The sequence below is a fragment of the Chelonia mydas genome, chromosome 2 (assembly GCF_015237465.2).
Source record: "Chelonia mydas isolate rCheMyd1 chromosome 2, rCheMyd1.pri.v2, whole genome shotgun sequence".
Taxonomy (NCBI): domain Eukaryota; kingdom Metazoa; phylum Chordata; order Testudines; family Cheloniidae; genus Chelonia; species Chelonia mydas.
The window spans coordinates 183,233,534-183,256,602 of NC_057850.1; the positions used below are offsets into that span (position 1 = coordinate 183,233,534).

A 23,069-nucleotide genomic window follows, 5' to 3' on the forward strand; every position below is an offset into this window, starting at 1 on the left:
ACTTAATATATTTCTGAAAGGCTATTTTTCTAGAAAGGCTTGTTTCTTGCTGAACTTATGAAGTTTAAACCACCTGAAGCAATGAGATAATTTGCATTCACTAACCATAACCGTAAGAATCGATCTGCTGTAGGTTTGCAGTAGTTGGTGTCACTCAGAAGCCAGCAGTGGTCCTTTACAAGGACAGAAAGAGACAAATCGATGAACCCTGATAAAACAACTGTTAGCTGGTATTGCAGAAAGATAAAATAGGTGGTTAAATGAGAGATCACTGTGGACCCTCAAAGACAAGTTACATGGGATATGGCCCAATTCAACAATCCTTGCTCATGTGAGTAGCTCTATTGAATGCAATGGGAATATGTCCAGTGTAAGGAAGTGTACCCAGCCAGCCTTCTGTTATGAAGCTATTATTCACAAGAAAAAAAAAAAAAAAAAAAAAGGACAGACAGTGGGGAATTTTATGAACACTCTGGGAAAGGGTAGGGAACATACTCATTAAAATGTTAGTATCCAGCATGACCTCTGAGTTTATTAATGACCAACTGCTGGACTCAAATTATGTCCTACTGGTTGCTGATTCTGTCATAGTTAATAAAAGGTAAAGCTGGGCTGCCTGAATTTTGCTCTTGCAGAAAACATGCTTCACTTCTCGAGCACAAAAGCAGCTTAAGAGAGATTTGATTTCTTCCGATCAGAGGATTATGGAGAAATTGTGTTTACATTTTTCTTTTAGGTAGAGCTAGGGAATTAACACCTCAACTGGAAGAAGTGTGTGGTGTTTATCAGAAGAGTAATGAATTTCCAAAGAGAAAAGGTGATAGATGTGCAACTGGGATTCTCATTTTAGAGAAAGTAGAGCCTTGGGAGAAGTTCAGAAAAACAAATTCATGTGGTAGCTTTAACTTCCAGCACGGTGTTCCCACTTCAACGTAACATACACATTGTATACCGACCCATGGTTTTTTGAATAACCAGGCTAATGTCAGCCCAAGAGCAGTTGTATTAAGGGTTCCATTTGATTTGGAATGCAGCAATCTCCAACCCAGCAACACAAGCCAACAAGAGCACGTTACCCTAAAGTTTCATGGTCTGTATTGGGTCTCTGTTAAATACAGAATCAAATTCATTATTTTGGCCCTGCTATTCAAAATTCTCTAAGTTTTGCCCAGGTTATCTGAAGAGTCTCTGTCCATGACCAACTGACTTCTGTGGTATTTAAGCACATGCTTAACTGCTTTGTCAAATTGGGGTCTAAGACAGTGTAGGGATATCAATGATCACCAATTCTAGTTGTCTAACTGAGTCAATAGCCCTGATTTATCAAAGAGTAAATGTTGGCATGAATAACAATTTGAGATCTCTTGCTTTCCCTCTCCCAGCCTAACACTCCTAACCTATCACTGGGTTTTAGGACCCAGTTGTGAAACAGAGCATTTACCCACACTAGTAGTTCCACTGATTTCAATGGGACTACTCAACATGAGTAAGGGTTCCAAGAACAGGGCCCTAAATAAATAGCCCATAGATCTGTGGGGATATCAACACACTAAACCAGTGGCTCTAAGTTGGAAATGGAAGCTTTTGATATTTTCTTGAATGTATAAATAAGGCCAAATTAAGCTTTGAGAACAGCATCTGGCTCTGTATATGTATTTCTTCCCCTATACAACATGCTGTACCTCACTGTTAGCATTCTTCTTCTGTAAGGAGGATTTAGAAGAATTCAGTTTGAAATAACATTTAAGTTTTAGTTGGTTAATTCACATTGAAGTATATATAAAAAAAAAAAAAAGTCCTGAACATGACCTCTACAACCCCAAATACATCACTGTACTGTATTCCAACCAATGAAAACCAATCACCTTAGAACAGAGACTCTTGGCCAAATCTTTCCTAAATTACAGCTACAACCCCCTCCCCCGCAAAGTTAGTGCTCCTGGGACACAATTTGTCCAAGGGACTTTATGGTTTGACTAAAGAGTAAATGAACTGTATGAAAATGATGCAAGACTGACAGTAGTATTTTTAGGCAGCATTTGACCAAACACCTAGCTACAAGAACACATGCCGGAAGGAAATTTCTTCATTATCTCTATGTAAAGAATTTTATCCCTTACAAAGAAAAGGTTAGAGTTGCTATTTTTAATAAAGAGCAATGCTGCCCTCAATAAACTGATAGTGTGCAAAATAATGAAAAGATGAGGACTAACAATAACTGGATTTAACTAGTCATGTTAACATCTAAGGATACTCTAAAGCAACAGCTTCCATTAGTTTAACTTAATGCTGCACATACAATCTCACTATACTATTACAAATTTACTAATATTGTACTAGGGTAGTAGTATGTAGCTACAGAACATAGGGCCTAGTCTAGGTGGGCTAGGCCACTTAATCAATGAGGACTTCTACCTCAAAATAAAAAGAGACAGGAATCATACAGTCCAGAGCGATTTAAAGCATAACTCTCTCCCTTGAGGAACATCACTACAAAAAAAATTTCCACTGCCTTGTCCCCAAGAAAAAGCAAATATGATGGAACTTGTAAAGAAGCCACACTCCAAAATCCAGAGTTTGATGTTGGAAAACATAAATGGTTTTATTTAGAGTTGTATGCAACATATATATATGACCAGAGACACAAACAAATAAAATGTATTAAAATAGGTTGGCAGATAAATACAGAACAGTTTGAGTGCAAGAATTGGGTAGCTGAGGGTGCAATAGAAAGTAGGGGGGGAAAACAAAAAAAAAAACCTCCTAAAAGTTATTTCCCCACCAGAAAGTTGCTCTGTTACCAGCTTCCTCAGCCTCTTTCCATCCTGCTGGTTTAATTTTAATACTTTGAAAGAATCAAGATTCTAGTGTTCAAGTTAAAGTCTTTAGGCGAGCCCGTGGGGGGAAAAATATACTTTTTGGTTTGTATTCCTATTGAGCAATTTAGATCTGTGATATATTGCAGAAGTCAGCAAGTATTTGTTTTCCTTTAAATCTGTACTACACGGTTTGATAACAACAGATGTCCAATGTACATCTTTTTCTAGTAATGTCACTGTTAAGTTGAGTACACATTCCTTGATTCCCAAATATTGCATATTTGTCCCCTTTATCTAATGCACACCCTATATTCAGCAAATAACTTGCAGAGGAAATCAGGCATCCAGTAGGAAGATTAACCTTATGAAGTTAGCTTATGGGTGTTTTTATGTGAAAGTTATGCCCGCAGCAAGAAAAAAAAAAAAAAGAGAGTCACATCTTAGGTATGTAAATTGCATCTCAAAGCTATGTAGAGAAGAAGTATATATATTTTATTTTAACAAAAATAAACTCCTTTCTTTGTAAATAACTCTTAATTTGGTGTTTGCTATTTCCCAGGGAATGAACAAGGTTAACTATTAAAAAGACAAGTACAGAAACTATGACACTCTATATACTTTGTTCTCATCTTTCAGTACTTAAGTAAATAAAGTAGGAATTTCAGTTTCCTATCAACAAAAGGTTATTTTTAAGTGTTGGCAGAAGCAGAAAATAAACCATTCAAAACAAATCTCTCAAAGTATTTCAACAAATCCCTTAAAGTAACACAACAATCTGTTCTCTTTGTGTGGCAGCTTCTTGACAGACCAAATGCTCTTCACATTTTAATCATCTGGTTCGTATCTAAGAAGAAAGAAGTTAAAGCTAGAGAGTGTAATATACCAGATAGATATTCAGTCCTCAAAGAGAAAAACCACTTCAACCAATTCCAATTACTCATATCTGTGACATTTTCATGGCAATTTACACTGCACAATTTACAAGGATGCAACCAACTATTTTTCATTTTAAAAAAATTCTCTTTTTAAACACAAACTCATTTGGCCACTTTACCAGCCCTGCAACCAGTGGAATCAGCCCTGGTGGCCACCCACCAATCTCAAGAGCCACAGGAAGCCAGACTTAGGCTTTCTGCTTCTACAGAAATTTTGGGATCCCAACCGTCTTTCCCCACCTCTTCTTTCCTACACCCACTCAATATGGGGCCACCCACTGGCCTTACAGTGGGTGTCCTTCTTCCCCTGAATGGATGGTGTAATGGGATAGTTCCACATTAAGGAAGGCCTGAGTAATTAGGTCACTAGCCTAGAATATGGAAAACCTGGGTTTAAGTCCCTGCTCTGCCACAGACTTCCTGTGTGATTTTGGGCAAGTCACTTCACCTCTCTGTGCCTCAGTTCCCCACCTGTAACTTGAGATGCTGGGAGTCTAGGTACCCACCCAAGCCATGAAAGCAAAAAAAAGTCACCCCTACCCCACCTTGGCATTAGGAACAGGAGAGAATGGTGGTGCAAAAGAAGCAACTGCCACCCTCTTCTGCACCTCTGTGCATGGATCTTGTAGGCATGTTTTGACTCTGTCATAATCCCATGAAAATTGTTTCTTAACAATGAGTATGTGCAGCATGATTGTTACTGTAAAGATATCAATGATTTTTTAAAACATTAAAATTTAAATTGGCATTTTGAAGAAAAATGGGTCAAGGTTGGCATATCCAAAGTTTGACGACAGCCCTACTGAATTTGTTCCAAAGAGAAGTTAACAAAACTGGTTTTAAGAGAATCTGTTTTACATTTATGGAAACAATGTGGAGGTGGAACAGACTTCTTGAGATAACAGATGGAAGAGCACCACTTACCTTGAAAGTCTTCTCCGTAGATCCTTTATCTGCTCATTCTTCTTGGTGAGAATCTCTTTCATGTTGCGGAAGGCAGCTGTTTGCTGGAACTTCTTCTCCAACTCCTGCTCAACAGGATCATCAATGCATTACAATTAAAAAAAATAAAAATCTAAAAAACAGTTTATTTTTTTAAAAGAACCATTCAACTGTTTCTCTCCTTAGGCTTCATTCTAGTGTTCAGTCTAGCTTTTCCCTGTCCAAAATACTTGCTGCTGTTATTACCTACTTTTGATCAATACTCAGTAGGTATTAATGAAACACTTATGGAACTTTTGGTGATGCTGACTGTTATGTAACAAAACTTGTACTAAAAACATTTGGCTTTTGTTTAGATAATGCCTACTACAGTGGGGCTCTGCACAGGTACCATGGTGCTGAACAACCTTATTAAAACAGATTTAAGAAAAAAGAAAACGCCCAAAAACTTTACCAGATACTGATCTGGGCATTTTAATAATATCAACAAAGTTACAGGCATATGAACAAACTGCAAATGCAGACTGTACACTTCTAGCTCACAGTTCAACTATACTCATGATCAAATCAAACACTGGCTAACTTAGAATACTACAGAATATCCTGTCACTTCTCTACAATCTACTTGCAAGCCTTCAGTCAAGTAAATGTCATAATTTGATGCCCTGTGATCCAAAGCATTCCAGTTGTTTTGGAAAGCCCTATAAATGTGATTTACAAGCAGTGACATTTTTAAAGCCTCACTGTGTGATGGATCAGAAGTCTACAAGTAACAACACGTATAGATACCACAAACACAGATTTTAGCTGATAGCCATACATCTTTATGATGTATGCTGCAACCTGTAAAGTGGTGTTTTTGTCTCTGAACAAGCGTTTATTTTGTATGTCCAAATATAAATAGCATAAGATATTTTTGTAGGTCAATATATTTTTGTTCTTTTAATGACCTAAGTGCGATTTTATTTTCTTCTCACACTGATAAACACCTGTTCTGCTGAGTAGCTCACATTTGTTCCAGTAATACTAAGGTGCTATCTACCATATCTGAACAAAACAACAAGAATTCTTAATTACCTAGTACAAAGCTTTCCCAATTACACTCCTCCTTGCATTAAAAGTTGTTCTTAGGAGATAAGGAACATACTTCCTTCAATAAAATTAGTTACAGACTTCAAAGAGACTTAAAAAATATGCATACGTATACATGTTAGTGTCTACTGCTACCATTAGAAACATGCAAGCCCAAACAAGTCTTTCCCTTCATTTCCATATGACAAACTGGATTTCTTCTTTCAGTTTTTAAGATAGCTTTAAAGCTAACAGAATATGACATAGAACAGGGTGGATTGAAATGAAGGTATAAAATAATTTACATTTGAATAGCATCTTTCCTTCTGCAAGATTCACAAGTATTTCACAAACTAGACACACACCAGATCAATGAAATACAGCTAGCTACTGGGTCCAAAATAGCAACCTATCCATGCAAAAGCAGGCTACACTACATAGGGAATGGGGAAGTTTTGGTCAGTGACACAATAAGACAAACCGTTCTTCATGAGAGATATAGTGTCCATACAGTGTAGACAGGATCTTTGTTCTCATGTGACCTCTACATAGTTAGCATGACAATCCACTTATCTACCTGAGGGTAAACTAGGCTCTTATGCCTTCTATCAGCGTTTAAACCTGTGTTTAGATATTTCAAAACTAATCCTTAGATCACTAAATTAACCCCACATGTTGTCATATAATCCCAATGACGGGGGGGGGGAGGCGGGGGGAAAGAGGTCATCTAACAATCTGTGCGAAACTAAAGAATGAGGCTGACAGCCTTGAGACTGTCAAAAACAAAATGTGTTCAGTTAGTGGCATTTCCCAACTTCGCTTTTTGTTGTAGATCATTGCCAATCACATTTCAGACAGAGGACTTCAACAAAAACTATGTTCTCTGTTTAGAATGAATGTAAGATTACCCTTGTTTCACACAAAATTAACATGCCATTTCCTCACAGCTATACTTGTATATCAGCATAGGTCTAGAAACAATCTGTTGACTAGTGTTCCCTCTACTGGTTCTACAGAGAAGAAAAATCACAGCATGCAGTGAGTTTTTCCAGATGACATCATTAGTTCAAATATGCATTTATGCCTACATTTTTAGAGTGTTGCAGGGGAAGTTGTCAATGGTAATTATCAAACCAGATGCTCACATCACTTTCAAGATGTCGGGGACCAAATTGAAGAAGTTAATCCCTCTTCCCACCCCACCCCCCAACAGTGCAGTGTGTCATTCACAGACTGCAGCTGAAAATTAGAAATACATTCAAGGGCAAATTCTGCAATCTTCCACCATTACAACACTTACTGTGGACTTTCCAATACAAAACTTGTGTCTCCGCTGATTACTAACCATCCAAGGTAGCCAGCTTCCACAAGGCAATCACCACTTTCTTGTGGTGGGAATCTGGTGCTACCAACTTTTCACAGAGGTACAACAAAAACAAAACTTCATTCTAAAGATCTGCGGTCACTGTTCACAATCATTCTGAAAAGGCTGCAGAAACTGTATTTAAGTGTCCGTCTGATTGGCACCAACCAGTGGGCTGTGTTCCATATCTATGAAATAGACTCTCTTCACTCTAACAAGGGTAGAATACTAAAAAAAAAAAAAAAAAAAAAAAAACACCACCAAAAGATGGTGTGATGTATCCCTAGTAATCTGCATACAATAGACAGAATCTTTGTTACATTAGTAGATAGTCAAAAAAAGTGAACAAAGAGCTTATCTATAAGCTCCGCAATAAGAAGCTAACCTTTTCAGCTGTAAATAACTGGTCCTGAACCTTGAGTAGATCATGCTTTGTCGTCACCAAGTTCTCTTCCAAGAACTTTTGGTTTGCAGTACTGTCATTCAGAGTCTTCTCAAACTGGCACCTCAGAGCAGACACTGTATCTTCTAGTTCACTTATATCCTGAGTTACGTTAGTCTTCAAAAGAAATATTAAAATGAATTTTTTTTTGCAAAATCCTAAATGAAAGAGTGCATTTTAAATTATTTGTTGAAAATGATCACAGAAGGTCTTTAAATGGCAAACCGCAGTGCTTTAACCCCCCTCCCATAGATCACAAAGCAGTAAAAGAATACATGTTTAGCCTTCAGAAAGCGTCAATAAATACATTTTAGGGTGAATGGAAAGGCTTCTTTTCTGCCAAGTCAAGATTTCAAATTCTTAGAAACTGCTTCATTTCTCTGTGGGAATTATATTTCATTATCTCCTATCAGTTATCACTTAGGATACAAATTACACACTGTATGAAGCGTATAAAGAAGTTTAGAGAATATAATGAGAACATACATGGCTATACTGTAGCTTTTAAAGCCATTGACATGTTATGAGAGCTGTAGAGGAAGATGGTGTGTGTGTGTGTTAAGGAACACACCAGCAACAGGAGCTGAAGCCACACTGTTTGGAGATGAGATACAAGAAGACTAACTCCATAATTACCAGGAAAGCATACCTTAATAGCAACAGTCATCCGGTGAAAAGCAGCAACACACACGCCTTCGAGCACCAGCCCTGGGCCATATGTGTGTTCAGTTAACTGCCATGTCCATGTATATTAAAACCTCTCATTTATAAGAGAGGTATCTGACGACTAGACTCTTGAAAATAACATTGTGTTGAAACAAAAGAATGAAGTCTCAATGCATTTGTATCAGGACTCAGAAAAGATCTGAACTATCAGGGCCTCAAAGGAACCAAAATCTAAGAAGGAAGTTCAGGCCTGTTTCATGCTAGGGAGCTAAGAGCCAAGAGCAGGAATTCAGTCAATATGGTATTCACCGAGAAACAACGTTTACTTTATCTTCAAATGTTTTGGGATTGATGCTGTGTTGAAAGATGCTACACAGTTAGAAAATTGCATGTGTCTCTAGGCATAGTTTGTTCCTCAGTAGTCCACATGCCTTCTCTTCCGATTTTGAACTCACTAATGACTGGGTCTCTGTGACAGACATGATCTGCTGTAGTTTTGATGAAAGTAGTTAGACAGGATGCGAGTATTTTAAGCCCATGTTAACCTGGGCCATTAAAGCATGATTAGGATTATATCATTTTACTGACATTCATTTTATTAAAAGGCACAGTGACACCAGCTACACTTAAAAAGCAGAATCCAGCCACCTAATATTTTCAGAGATGAATGTGGAGTACATTAATTCTTCACCTTTCCTCATGGGGACAACATCTATTTTAGAAGTTCTATTAACCAAAATAATCCCATGTAGGGTCACAATTCCTTTAAGAAGGAAATCAAAATCTCTGAAGACTATTTTAAAAAGGGTAAGCATGGAGGATCTAGGAGATTGGCTGAAAAAGATTTCAACCTGTGTAAATATTTCACTGCAAAAATCAGCTAGCTAGGTTCCATCACATATATATGCCCATGAAAAGGAAATTTAAGAGTTGAAGGAGAAGTGAGTGGCAAGGTGGGGGAAAACAACTGGCTTCATGTGAACTGCAGGTACTCAACATGTCTGAAAGTTAGGCCAGCTGATGCCTACACAGACAGGCAGCAGATAAGACTGGTCTCCAGGCCTTTAGAACTACCAGTGTAATAATTACAGTTACAAAACTTAAGTCAGATAAGGAAAGTATCTGCCATGACCTTTAAATCAAACTACCATTGAATAATATCATTGTATGAAAAATAACAGATCCTAAAAATCACTAAGGGGCACTATAACGTATTAACAAAATAGAGTACATACCATAAACCATTTAGAAAGCAAAATAAAAAGAAACTTGGATTAAAAATATGGAAATTAAGAGGACATACAATTTTTTTTAAGACAGGGAATTGAAAAACTCACTTCAAAGTTAGCAATATTGCAGTATTAGAAATGTCAGTTTTTCAACTTTACTTTCATAAAAGGCAGAAAAAGCTAAATAGGACTAAAACATTTCAACTCATTTGTTACAAGTTGAACTGAAATACTTTGAAAAAATCTGTTTGATTCACCTTTTTAATTTTTATTTATTTTCTTAATAATGTGAATACCTAACAGTTTATTAAAAATATTTTTAATCTGTCCGCAGTTCAGGTTTTTCCATTTCTATGTTTTTCCTGCAATGCTTAATCATATTTGGATTATCAACTTTTTACAGGAGAAACCAGAGACCCTCAATTCAAGTGTTGACAGGTAAATGTAGGAAGAACTATTTTTGACGAAGTGTTTAAGGTATATTTGCAATTTAGAGGTCTCTGGGTTTGATCCTATACTCAAGTAAGTCAATGGCAAAATCCCACTGACTCCATTGGTATAGGCTCCGATCCTATTTGTGCATTTTTTTAACAATATATGCTGGTATACTTTCCAAAAAGAGCTATGCATACACATAAGGAGAATATACAATAATATTGACCAAGACAGACTGAACATTTTATTGCTGAATCAGAAAGGAAACTAGAGGACATCTCTTTACTAACAAAAGAGGAAAAAACAAAAATAAGAAAAAAACATAACAAAACATATACCTATTAATATTAAACTCCTTTTGATCTTTAGAATACAAAGAAACAAACTTTGGAATGGTTCTTATGATAATTTCCTACCACAGATTAGGTCACACATAAGCATGAAATATTTTTCTTAAAGGATCAGAGCCCTAAATGTTAGTGGGACCATGGCAACCCTGAATAGGACCTTTGTGTGCCCCACAAAGCCAACTGCACCTGTCAGGTCTAATTAGTTCTACATGACTTGGTAATGCTAGTTCAATGGAGAAAACAGCCAACCTTTTGATCTCCCTGAATCATCTGTAAATCCTTCAGTGATTTCTCTAGTTTTGATTTTTCATCCAATGCACTTGTAGCCTGCAATAAATTGGAAAGACAAAGCTTAAAGCAGCATCTTTTACTGGAAATGAGAGAATTACAATTATGTTCTTTCTATTTAGGTTTTTTTAAATGTACATATATTTACTATCCAGGTTCATAGTGAGTTTACCTGTGTTTCTATTGTCTTGAGTCTGGTCTTCAGTTTTTCATTTTCTTCTTGAAGTCTTGTAATTTCCTTTCGGTAAATAAAAATTAGTTTTACCATGAACACTCTTGCATGACTGAATTTGATAGACTTGCAGTTATTTTCAATTATTTCAGGTAAGTAAATATATTTTCTAGTTCAGAAAAACTAGCTACTATGTCAATGCTTAAAAAGATGACCAGCCCACTGTGGTCATTGGTTTTTCTTTATGGGCTTGATCCTGCACGATCTTGGGCATCCAGGCCCCAACAGAGCAGAGAACTTAAGCATGTTCTTACCTAAGTACATGAGCAATTGCACTGTAGTCTATAGGACTATTCACATGCTAAAGTTAAGCATATGCATAAGTTATTTACTGGATCAGAGTCAGAACATTCAGTACCTTGCAGGATCAAACTACATAGGATAAGGAATAATATTAACTGAAACAAAAGTAAAATTGCATTTTAGAGATACAGATCCTATTTGTGGTATTTGTCAAAATGCTTTCCAATCAACAGGACAGGAAACAATTTATTCATGTTCACTGTTTAAAACAAAAAGAAAAGGAGTACTTGTGGCACCTTAGAGACTAACAAATTTATTTGAGCATATTTGAGATGCATCCGATGAAGTGAGCTGTAGCTCACGAAAGCTTATGCTCAAATAAATCTGTTAGTCTCTAAGGTGCCACAAGTACTCCTTTTCTTTTTGTGGATACAGATTAACCTGGCTGCTACTCTGAAAACTGTTTAAAACGTGACAGATAGGCTCTTCTGAAAAATCAGGCAACCCCTCTCAAAAATCCTCTTTTAGCCAAGTAGGAGTGCAAGTGATCTTCAAATGTTTATTTTGGAATGTATTTGTTCAGTCTTCATATATATTATGTCAGTGGTTCTCAACCAGGGGTATGCGTAATCCTGGGGGTACGCAGAGATCTTCCAGGGGGTACATCAATTCATCTAGGTATTTGCCTAGTTTTACAACAGGCTACATAGAAAGCACTAGTGAAGTCAGTACAAACTAAAATTTCATACAGACAATTACTTGTTTATACTGCTCTATATACACTATACACTGAAATGTAAGTACAATATTTATATTCCAATTTATTTGATTATATGATAAAAATGAGAAAGTAAGCAATTTTTCACTAATAGTGTGCTGTAACACTTTTGTATTTTTATGTCTGATGTTGTAATCAAGTAGTTTTTAAGTAAGGTGAAACTTGGGGTACACAACACAAATCAGACTTCTGAAAGGGGTACAGTAGGTCTCCAAAGGTTGAGAGCCACTGTATTATGTCAACAGTTGGGGAATGAAATAGTTTAAATATTAAGGCTGTGATCCTGCTGTTATTTATGTCTATGGATATAGGACTGGAAGGGATCTCCTGGGTCATCAGGTTTGCAGCCCTGTCATATAATCCCTTTCATGCTTCACTTTAAATATGAGTAATTCCATTTAAAATTAACAATTACTCTCCTGCTTAAAGTTACTCATGTGCCTAAGTGTTTGCATGATTGAGGCCTAAACAGCTTTCAAGTTCACTTGTATAGTTATATTCACCATGTTAACCTTGGTATTCTTTCTTTCAAATATTTAGGAATTACTGGCACAGCACCACAAATAGTTTTCCCTACCTAGTTTGACTTTTACTTAATCACAATATCTGTAGAACAAACTATTCTCCTCAAACAATCCTGAAAACCTCTTCCCTGCAAAGTGATTCCAGAAAAACTACTGGCACCACGCTGCAGAAAAAGTTTGCTTTGCAACAACAGTTACCTTTCACTTAGGTGCTGTTCCTGCTGAGTCTGTCTGCTGCTTCCTATGTTTTGTGTCACAAAATGTGACAAAGTTTTATTGGTCACAGTAAATTTACATTTCAGCTTTGAACCACCTTTGCAAAAAAACAAAAAAATCCTATTTGGATAAAAAACTGCAGTGTAATATTCTAATATGTGGTGTTGGATGTTCTAATTATATTCAGTTATAAACAAAAGTAAATTTGCTAAATGTTAAAATTCACTTTAAATATAAGAATTAAACACATAAAGGAGTCTCCATCTTCACTTGATCTCTTGGTGATGGAGAAAGAAAATACAGCTCATCACTGAAAAAAAAAATCTCATGAGAGTCCATGCATCACTAAGTTCTGGTAAGGCTAGTTCTATTTCTTTATATTAAGTTTTCGGGTTATTTAGTAGTCTAAACTATTGCTGAATGAATCACCATTAAAAAAAATTAGCATTTGCTTTACAGTAATTTGAAAATCTGTAACAAATGGGAAATTGGAAATTTGTAAAGTTGAAAGGCAAGTTTAATTTTTTTCCTTTTAAACTGTGCTTCAATTAGAATTTAATTTAAACTACTGCAAAAATAAAAAATGAAAAAAACCAAACAATATAAAAGAAACAGAATTTGACTTTGAAAATCTCTAATATCCCATTCACTCCAATGATGGGCTGCATTACTTGTGTTTCAATCTGCTTCCCAGAAGGAAGTCCAGTCTTATGAAAGTTCAGCAAAACATCACCTCCCACTAATCCTATTCATTAAATAGAGAAACTGTAACAGTAACCGTTTTTTCTAAAATGCATGCAAAATAAGTTTTATATTTGCAATACATTAAATGCCACAAGCACATAATTAAAATGAATCTTCAAAAGTGTTTCATTTATTAAAGTGACTGAAGTTTTGTAGGTTTCAGAGTAGGCGTCTAATGCATTATGCAAACCCTGATTACTGGGTAGCATCTAAGTTCAGCTGAATAAATTAAATGCTCATCAACCCCAAATATGTCAAGGGAACAAATTCTTACCTTGTTTAGCAGCTCTGACCCACCTTCATTTAATGGAGCAAGTTTAGGCTTCATGAGCTCTGAACTGGGCTAAAGTAATGACAAAGATACAAAAAATTAAAATGACATGTTTTCTTTCTAGCATTTTTTTAGTAGCTAAAATAATTTCTCCAACTCTATCCTTTCTGCTGTCTGGTGAAATGCAACCAATGATTGTTTATTCTGAATTCATTTTATTATTTGTTCAGGCTTGGGCTCTTTCATTAAAACTAACAAATCTTATATAAAACTTGTTTTCAATTTTTAAAATATTTGCAGAGTACACATTTTTTTCAACTAGACTCTTTTTCAAAGTCTAAAAGACAGAATAAAAAGAGAAGAGATTTCTGAAACTAAAATATGACAATACATTTATTTTACAATTGGCATCCTTAGAACTGAAGCTTTATTTAACTAGTTTTAAAACTGAGATGGGAGGCAGGATCTTAATACTGTATATACAGCTCCTGATGCTGCAATTATCACAAGTCATATAAGTTAGAAAACACTAAAAGAAAGAATGAATGCCTATGTCTTTAAAGGAGTACAGAATTTATAATTGTCATAAATATTTACACCCTTTAAAATAATTTCTGTTCACTGTAATCTATTTAAATTTTCAAATACTGTGTATGTTAACTGGGTATAAATTTGGCAAACAAGCTCTAATATGTGGTCACGTCAGAGAAACTTACTTTCTTTGTAATAATAAGATAGTCCTTTCTACCTTGCAACTTATAAATATGGTCAAGATTTAAAAAACAAACTGTGCCTCCCCAAAAAACCAAAACAATACCTTACATGTTCCAAAGAGGTTAATGAAAAAGCACTTTTAGAAAGTCAGGCCATTTACTTTGGTGACTATATAGAGGGTCATGGATCAGTGTTCAAGTTGCCATTTGAGGCACAATGCGCATACACTAAGTGACTATATACAGATTTTGGAACTTAACTTTAGGCTGCTATTTTTGAAAATCTTTAAAGGTTATTTCTAGCTTAAATACCTTTATTCTTAAGCACACGGAAATAGTCTACAGTAAACATCTTTAACAAATGTAGTGGTTTCACAGGGCATTTGATTATAGTATTTCAGAGTAACAAATCTCTACCTTCTTGTTTGAAGATGTAAATTCTGCCTTTTCAAATTCAGCAACTTGCTCTAACAATTCTCTTGGAGAGAAAAATGAAGAGAAACATTAAGTTTATTAGACAAATAATCTTGTTAAACACAATTTACAAGTCTGCTGCTGTGCTTCTTATTCAAGTAAGACTTCCAAGGCACACAGGATCAGACCCCTGGGTCAGTACAAAAAAGGCAACATAAGTACACCCTATATACAAATAAAAATTCTAAATAATGAAATTCTAGGCAAGCAAGATTATTATTTACATGGGCAAATCACTTCATGAAGAAGTTAAAATCATCATTTGTAATCTTTTAATTGAAAAACTGCATCTGAAACTAAATTGTCATTGGTATAATAATCTTAGAAAATGATTTTAGTGGTGTAAGAGGTGAACATAATAGTATTTACAAACAGATGCATCCGATGAAGCGAGCTGTAGCTCACGAAAGCTTATGCTCAAATAAATTGGTTAGTCTCTAAGGTGCCGCTAGTATTCCTTTTCCTTTTGCGAATACAGACTAACACGGCTGCTACTCTGAAACCTGTCATAATAGTATTTAGTCACTTTAAAGGTATCAGTGAAACTATTCTCTATTTGTATATAATTCAAATGAGGTTACCGATTTTCCAGCTCAGAGATGTCAGTCTGTAGTTTAAGGTACCACTTCTCAGCCTGTGAAAAGAGTTGGCGTAGAAGTAGCACGTTGGTGTATGCTGTATTAATGAGTTCTGATTCCACTTCACTGTGTACCACAGTCTGCAACCCATCCAGCATTTCTGTCACTTCATCTACTGTGAAAGTCTCCTCCACCAGCCTAAACAGAAAAGTTAACAAAAAAGTCACATGTATCATAAAAATAACGACTCTACAGCAATCCAAAAAACGTCACTAGATCAGATAACGCTTGCAGCTAGCATAAGGACCTTTTAAAAAAAGCTGTGTCAATGTTTGCAGTATGATGCTGTTGAGAAAAAGGTAAGTGTCTTTCTGGGATGTATTAACAGTAGCGTTGTATGTAATACTCAAGAGGTAATTGTTCTACTCTGTTCACATTGATGAGGCCTCAGCTGGAATACGGTGTCTAGTTTTGGGCACCACATTTTATGAAACAAGTGCACATGTTGGAAAGAGTCCCCAGGAGAGCAAAAAAAAAAAAAAAAAAAAAAAAAAGATAAGAAATTTAGAAAACATGACTTATGAGGAAAGGTTGAAAACGATGGTCAGGATTTGTCAAAAAGAAAAGGAGTACTAGTGGCACCTTAGAGACTAACCAATTTATCTGAGCATAAGCTTTCGTGATCTACAGCTCACTTCATCGGATGCATTCGATGAAGTGAGCTGTAGCTCACGAAAGCTTATGCTCAAATAAATTGGTTAGTCTCTAAGGTGCCACTAGTACTCCTTTTCTTTTTGCGAATACAGACTAACACGGCTGCTACTCTGAAACCAGGATTTGTCTAGAGACAAGAAGGCTGAGGAGGGACATGATAACACTTTCAAATATGTAAAAGGTTGTTAGGAAGAGGTGATCTATTTTTTTCCATGTCTACCAAGGGTAGGACAAGAAGTTTGCAGCAAGGGAGATTCAGGTTAGATATTAGGAAAAACTTTAACTAGAAGGACAGTTAAGCTCTGGAACAGGTTATCTAGGGAAATTGTGGAATCCCCATCATTGGATGTTTTTAGAAACAGGTTAGACCTGTCAGGGATTGTCTACAAAGGTAACCTTAATCCTGCCTCAGCATGGCAGGGGCATGGACTAGATGACCTTGAGGTCCCTTCCAACCTTACATTTCTATTATTCTAGATAACAATGTCATTAACAATTTAATATTTTACTCGAATCTTCTCTCTGAAAGTTTTGATTAAATAAAAATTTTGTAATTATAAATTTTGTTTTGGGCCTTAAATCTAATTTTGATTTACCAACCGTAATATGTAACTCAAGCTTACAGTTTCACAGCAATTTAACACATCAATTCCTATTAAAATTAAAAATTAGAAAAAAAAACTCTTTTAGCAATTGTTTAGATTGAAACCTTTCCCTTTTCGTACTTTTAAAAGCAATCGTGATCTACTGGATATAATGTACTTGGACTTTCAGAAAGCTTTTAATAGGGTCCCACACCAAAGGCTTTTAAGCAAAGTAAGCAGTCAAGATAAGATGTTAAAAGATAGGAGACAAAGTAGGAAAAAATGGTCAATTTTCACAGTGGACAGAGTAGGGTTCCCCAACAATCTGTACTGGGACCTATGCTGTTCAATAGAGTCAAATGATCTGGAAAAGGGGGTAAACAGTGAGGATGATGCTAAATTACTCAAGACAATTAAATCAAAAGCTGACTGCAAAGAGTTCCAAAAGGATCTCACTAAACTGGGTGCCTAGGCGACAAACCACACATGAAATTCAGCATTGATAAGTGAAAAGTAATGCATAATGGAAAACATAATCCCAACTATATATACAAAATGATGGGATCTGGATGAGCTGTTACCACTCAAGAAATAGATCTTGGAGTCATCATGGATAGTTCTCTGAAAATATCTGCTCAATGTGCAGTGGCAGGCCAATTTTTTTTTTTTTTTTTAAAACAGATTAGAAACCACTAGGAAAGGGATAGATAATCAGACAGAAAATATCATAATGACACTACACAAATCCATGGCATGCCCACAGCTTGAATATTTCATGCAGTTCTGTTCAACTTTGTGATGCTAGTAAGCCAAGGGCCAGCTCTGGCCAAGGCCATGGTGTTAGCTTGGAACTGAGAAACTCATAGCTGGAAACCAAACCAGCTCACCTGTATGTTAGTTTTGTTCAAAACAGGTATTAGTCTTCTAAGAACATATTTAGTGTTTAAACTCTATGAAATGCTTGTAAATTACTTTAAATTCACTTGTAATGTCTATATTCCATGCTATAAGGAAATATGTAAGTTTTGCTTTATAGCTTTAAAAATGTTTGCTCTGAACTTGTGAACCCAGCCACGGGCCATTAATAATCACAATACAAAGGATTGGTGAATGGCTCTATCACAGCTCAGAAATGAGCTGGTCTCATCGACTGGAAAGCCAAATGTAAAGATAAAACAGGGTCACAGGAAAATGTGTCATCTCTTTGCTGTTTGAACTCTCACAGGGCCAGAGACTCTAAACTGAAGTGAGACACCCCGCCCCAGGTTTATCCCTGGGTTTACCCTGAAAGACATCTTGAATTGACAGATCACTACAACTCTGTCACTCTTAGGATTTAGGTTGCAACTACTTTGTGTTATATGCTTGCTTGGTTTACCCTGCAAATGGCTCTTTTTCCTAGTTAATAAACCTTTAGTTAGTTTATTACAGAATTGGCTACAGGCACAATCTTTGGTGCAAGATCTAGGGTACCAATTGATCTGGGGTAAGCGACTGGTCTCTTGGGACTGGAAGAAACCTGAATAGTTTGTGATTTTTGGTGTAAGTGACCATTAATCACTAAGTCCAGCTTGCCTGGATGGCAAGATAAACGAGAGAGCATAAGGGGACTGTCTGTGATTCTATGGTAAGACTGATATAGTGATCCAGGAGTTCACATTTGTAACTGGGTTGGTGAAATCTAATTATAAAACATACCACCAGTTTGGGGTGTCTGCCCTGTTCTTGACAGTCTGGTCTGAGGTAGGCACTCGTGGTCATGAGCCCGTCCAGACAGCACAACATCCCCATCTCAAAGAAGATATATTAGAATTGGAAAAGGTACAGAAAAGGGCAACACAAGTTATTAGGGATATGGAAGAGTTTAGAGAGATTAAAAAAGACTGGGACTGTTCATCTTAGAAAATAGACGACTAAGGGGATATATGATAGTGGTCTATAAGATAATGAATGGTGTGGAGAAAGTGAATAAGGAAGTGTTATTTACCCTGTCACATAATTTGAGACCCAAGAAATTAACAGGCAACAGTTCTAAAACAAACAAAAGGAAGTACTACTTCACACAACACAATTAACCTGTGGAACACATTTTCAGGACATGCTGTGAAGGCCAAAAGTATAACTGGGGTCAAAAAAAGAATTAGCTAAATTCATGGAGGATAGGTTCCTCCATCAGAGATGCAATCCCATGCTCTGGATGTCCCTAAACTCTGATTGACAGAATGGTGGGACTGGACGACAGTCAATAGTTGCCTGTTCTGATTATTCCTCCTCTGATGCATTGGCCACTCTTGAAGAACAGGATACCGGGCTAGATGGACCATTGGTCTGGCCCAGTATGGTGGCCATTCTTATCTTTTCCTTGACAGGGATATACAGACACATTGCATACAAATTAGCTGTTTTACATACATGTGAGGTCAAACATATTTGATAGATAATTTAACAGATGCCTCAGGATTAATCCCTGGCAGAAGAGTCTTGCTCTCCTTGGGCTTTTGCTTTATTATTTTTCCCTCCTCATGGTACCTGCTGTCCTTAAGATCCTGAAAGCAAGAATCCACTGTCTTGAGACGGAGGCCACGCTTGGAACGAGCGAAGCGCATGTAATTGATCACTTCATTCTGGTGGTGATCATTTAGACCCAGCTCCGCCTGTGGATCAGGGGACACAGTAAAGGTTAACATATCTATGAGATAAATCTAACATAGAAAACTTAGGTTCAGCTCCACAAAGGTATTTAGGCTTCTAACTTCCTCTAATTTCAATGGAAGTTAGGAATTTAAATTTCTCTCTGCAAGTTAAATGTAACATCTTAATTAAATCTGAAAATTTTTTACAAACAGGATTGACTTTACATTATTGTTTATACTTTTTATTTACTTTGTGCATTTCTAAATCAGCTTAGACAATGAAATAGCGTTGGAATGCTCATCTTTGTTTGGGGTGGACAGAAATGGATGATTTTGGGGGCGAAAATATGGACTTTTTAAATTTAAATCAGTTTTTAAAATTGTTAAATTATAATAAGTTTTTCTTTTAAAAATAAAACGTGTTTAAAATTAAATCTGAATTTAATACAAAATATGTTAAAGGCCTAAATTAATAATAATCTCTTAAAACATTCAAATGAAAAATAAATATGCTGAATCCATCAACCTCTAGCAAAGTCTTCTTTTCTATAGTAAATAATCAGGGAAAAAAATCTGACTTTTGGAGGCCAAGCTTTATAAATATGATACAACATGTAGTATTACGCACTTGTTTTGTTTAATAAAAATAAATTTTATATGCTGTTTTGTGTGTTAAATTTCAGTTACTATCATGATTCAGCTTGACACAAATCATGATCAAAAAGTTAGCAAATAAGCAATATATTATTCACCTTTTTCTAACATATGAAAAACATACACTTAATTAGAATCTGAAAATATTAAGCTATGTAATTCCTTAAATAAATGTATGTAGTTCTAGTGTACCCTCCTAGATAGTAGAAAGATGTACCAAATCTAGTGTAAAAGTTCTATTTAGTTGTAAATCAACATGTTTTAATGGTTGTATCAACCAATGAGAATGCACCGCTTTTTTTAGAAAACAACAACTGAAGTACAAATTGAAAAGTCGATTACAATGGATGATTTAATTGGAGGCTCTACATTTGGTGAGTTAAATCGCCTCGATTTAAACCAATCCACCCTGCCTTTGTTTATTGTTTTCATGCACTAACTGTAATGCCCAGCTAAAAACAATACGGCAGGGGAAGGTTCGGTTCGAATCCAAAACCAGAAGTGGGTTTAACGGCAGCCAAGAAAGCAGCACTGGATTCCTAACATTAATAAAACCAACTCACACTGGGTTCTTGCAAGTCTGGCAGCATTTGTTGTTGTTCTCAAAGCCCCAGCTCCCAGAGCCAGGCTGATTTACCTGACAATCTTCAGTTTTGTTTAGGGAAGCAGAATAAGTTTCCAACCCTCGTGGTTGTGGAGAAAAGCCTGACACGGGGACCCGCTCCCTCCCAGGCAAATACTGAGCTAACGCCGCGGGCTGCTTTCCAAATACTGCTCTTGGGCTCTAGGCCAGTCTCCGGATATCTACGCCTGGGGCTGGCCATACTGGGAATCACCGCAATGGCGCCTACAGTGGCAGCTCCTGCCCGACCACCACGACTGACGGCTCGGGCAAAGCCACCCCGACGGGCAGGACCCTGGGCGAGGGCCAGCAGCAGCGCCGCTCCACTAAGCCGCCCCCGCTCTGGGCCAGCCGCCGCCCGGGGACTTAGCGGGGAGGGGTTCAGCGCCTGGGGTCGGGCCGCCCGCGCTGAGGGATGAGATGGGGGCGCGTCTTTGTCTGAGCATCGCGGCCGTTATTCGGCGGCGCGGGGCTGGGCGGGTGGCTCCTGACGGCCCCAGGAGCGCTGACCCCGGAAAGGATGTGGGGAGCTGAGTCCAATCGACGGGCTGGGGCGAGGGAACAGGGCCACTGGGGTAGCGAGCTCAGCAAGGTCCCAGAGCCGGTACCGTCCCCAGGTAGGCCGGGATGCAACCTCGTTACTCACCATGGCGACTCTAACGGGTACTGGGAGGTGAGGTTGCCATGGAGAACAAAACCTGGCAGGCGCTTTACTACCATCTCATTGGACGATTATGTTCATGTGACCGGAAGTAAGGGGGCGCGGCCGCCTAACGGATTATTTTCTGCGTTGCGTGGATTTTTAGGGCGGTACGTTACTGGCTGTGCGGTTTCCATGGGCGACGTAGCCGCGAGCTGCTCGCGGAACTCCCCCGCCCCCTGCACATTGCGCGCCCCCATTAGCCCGTCTGTCGCGCGCTTTGCACTGAGCGTTGCTCTGAGCGCCCAGGCCACACGGGGGCGCGCGCCTCCTTTCCCCAGCAACCGCTGTTCACGTCGCCCGCTGACTCCCTGGTCCACCCTGTTTAATGCTATTGACTTTACTTGTGGGGCGCTGGCCTGGCCCCTGCGCAGCCACATGGGGCTGGCCATGACGCCAGCCCTCAGTTGCCAGGAGCCTCCCCTGGGCGGCTTGCTTCACACGGGAGGGGACGCTGCTGAGCCACTGGAGCCTGGCGCTGCCCATTGGGTGCTGCCATCGGTGCTGACTCCGTAGGAGCTCTGGGGCTGGAGCACCAACAGGAAAAATTGGTGGGTGCTCTGCACCCACCGGCAGCTCCCCACACCAGCTCGCCTCCGCCTCCGCTCCACCTCTTCCTCTGAGCGCGCTGCGTGCCCGCTTTCCCCCCTCGCTCCCAGCGCTTGCGCCGCGAAACAGCTGTTTCACGCTGCAAGCCTGGGAGGGCGGGGGGAGAATGCAGCGTGCTGGGGGAAGAGGTGGCGCCGGGTCCAGGGGGCTCGAGCACCCATCAGCGCCGGGGAAAGTTGGCGCCGATGGGTGCTGCAACAAGGGGTGCTGCTTCACTCCCTGGCTTGAAGGGGTTTCCATTATATGCTGGGTTTACAGTTTGATTCACTAGCTCTCAGCACTTCCACCCCCATATACGTTGTTCTAGCACCCCTGGCCCTGCCTTGCAAAGGGGGAAAGGCGGCGCGTGGAGCAGAACCGTGACTGCCTCACACCTGCGTAACTTTCCCAACGCCAAGCCAGCCAGTCCCCACTCCAGCACAGAAGCCAGGGCGGTGCTGGGTGTGGCGATAGCTAGGGCTTTGCGTAATGCTGTGACTGCGGGAGACAAGTGATAGGGCGTTTTTTGTTTAGAAGAACAAGGGGCTGCCGAGCCTGGCCGGTGGCAGAGGAAAGGTTGGCAATGCAAAGCCAGAGGAGCCACATTGATTAATTAGGAGAAATCATACAGTGTTGAAGCCAGTCTCATGGGGGTTTTTGGGGGGGGGGGAAGGAGGCTGAAACCGGATTTTTGAGCCGCTGAAGTTGTCAATACTGAGTCAGGCAGTCACGAATTGGGCCCTCCGGCATTAGCAAAGCCCTCCATCTTCCACCTCCCCAAGGCTTTTCTTCTGCTTCAAAAAAAGTCCTTGGTTTTCAAAAATTAACAGGCTCAGTTGAATCAGAGTCATGTGAGGAAACTAGGCTATTAATCAGTGTTGCCAATCCCACCATCTCCTAAAGCAAGAGACAAACTTAAAAATCAGGACATTTGGTATATAAATCACAAGTTGCTGTTTTTTCAAACATAAAGCAATATAGATCTATTGATGGTTATAAACCTCATTAGTGGTTACTTAATTTCTAACAGGTCAGAGCTCTTTACAAAAACTATATGACTGCACCTGACAATGCTTTACAAAAATCTTTTCGAAATCCTCCTTGTTATTGCCAGATTATCTTCAGAAACTATCATATCGTCCTGAGATATGTCAGATAAACATCTGCCCATATATAGAAGTAAGGGAAGTATATTCACTCTTCACTGAGCTCTTTAAGGTAGCCTTGATTAAACAGGAAGATCTCAAAGACAGGGTTGGCC

The 23,069-nt window shown here is 38.4% G+C and overlaps 1 protein-coding gene across 4 annotated transcripts; it reads right to left on the bottom strand.

Moving 5' to 3' along the window:
* Window positions 1-121: 121 nt before the first annotated feature.
* On the bottom strand, window positions 122-21,522 carry LZTFL1 (leucine zipper transcription factor like 1). Of its 4 annotated transcripts, none has more exons than XM_037890250.2 (10): window positions 20,462-21,178; window positions 19,141-19,265; window positions 15,317-15,511; window positions 14,679-14,739; window positions 13,552-13,620; window positions 10,713-10,778; window positions 10,502-10,579; window positions 7,516-7,689; window positions 4,679-4,782; window positions 122-173 (listed from the first exon to the last, which is right to left on the bottom strand). In XM_037890250.2, the coding sequence occupies exons 1-10, from the start codon at window positions 20,486-20,488 to the stop codon at window positions 155-157; spliced, it is 918 nt and encodes a 305-aa protein (XP_037746178.1). In that variant the 5' UTR covers window positions 20,489-21,178; the 3' UTR covers window positions 122-154. The 4 variants fall into 4 exon arrangements, with proteins under 4 accessions (XP_037746178.1, XP_007064378.1, XP_027682530.1 ...); XM_007064316.4 differs by lacking the exon at window positions 122-173 and adding an exon at window positions 2,577-3,663 and having other exon boundaries at window positions 21,167-21,522; XM_027826729.3 differs by lacking the exon at window positions 122-173 and adding an exon at window positions 2,577-3,663.
* Between the last annotated feature and the right edge of the window lie 1,547 nt (window positions 21,523-23,069).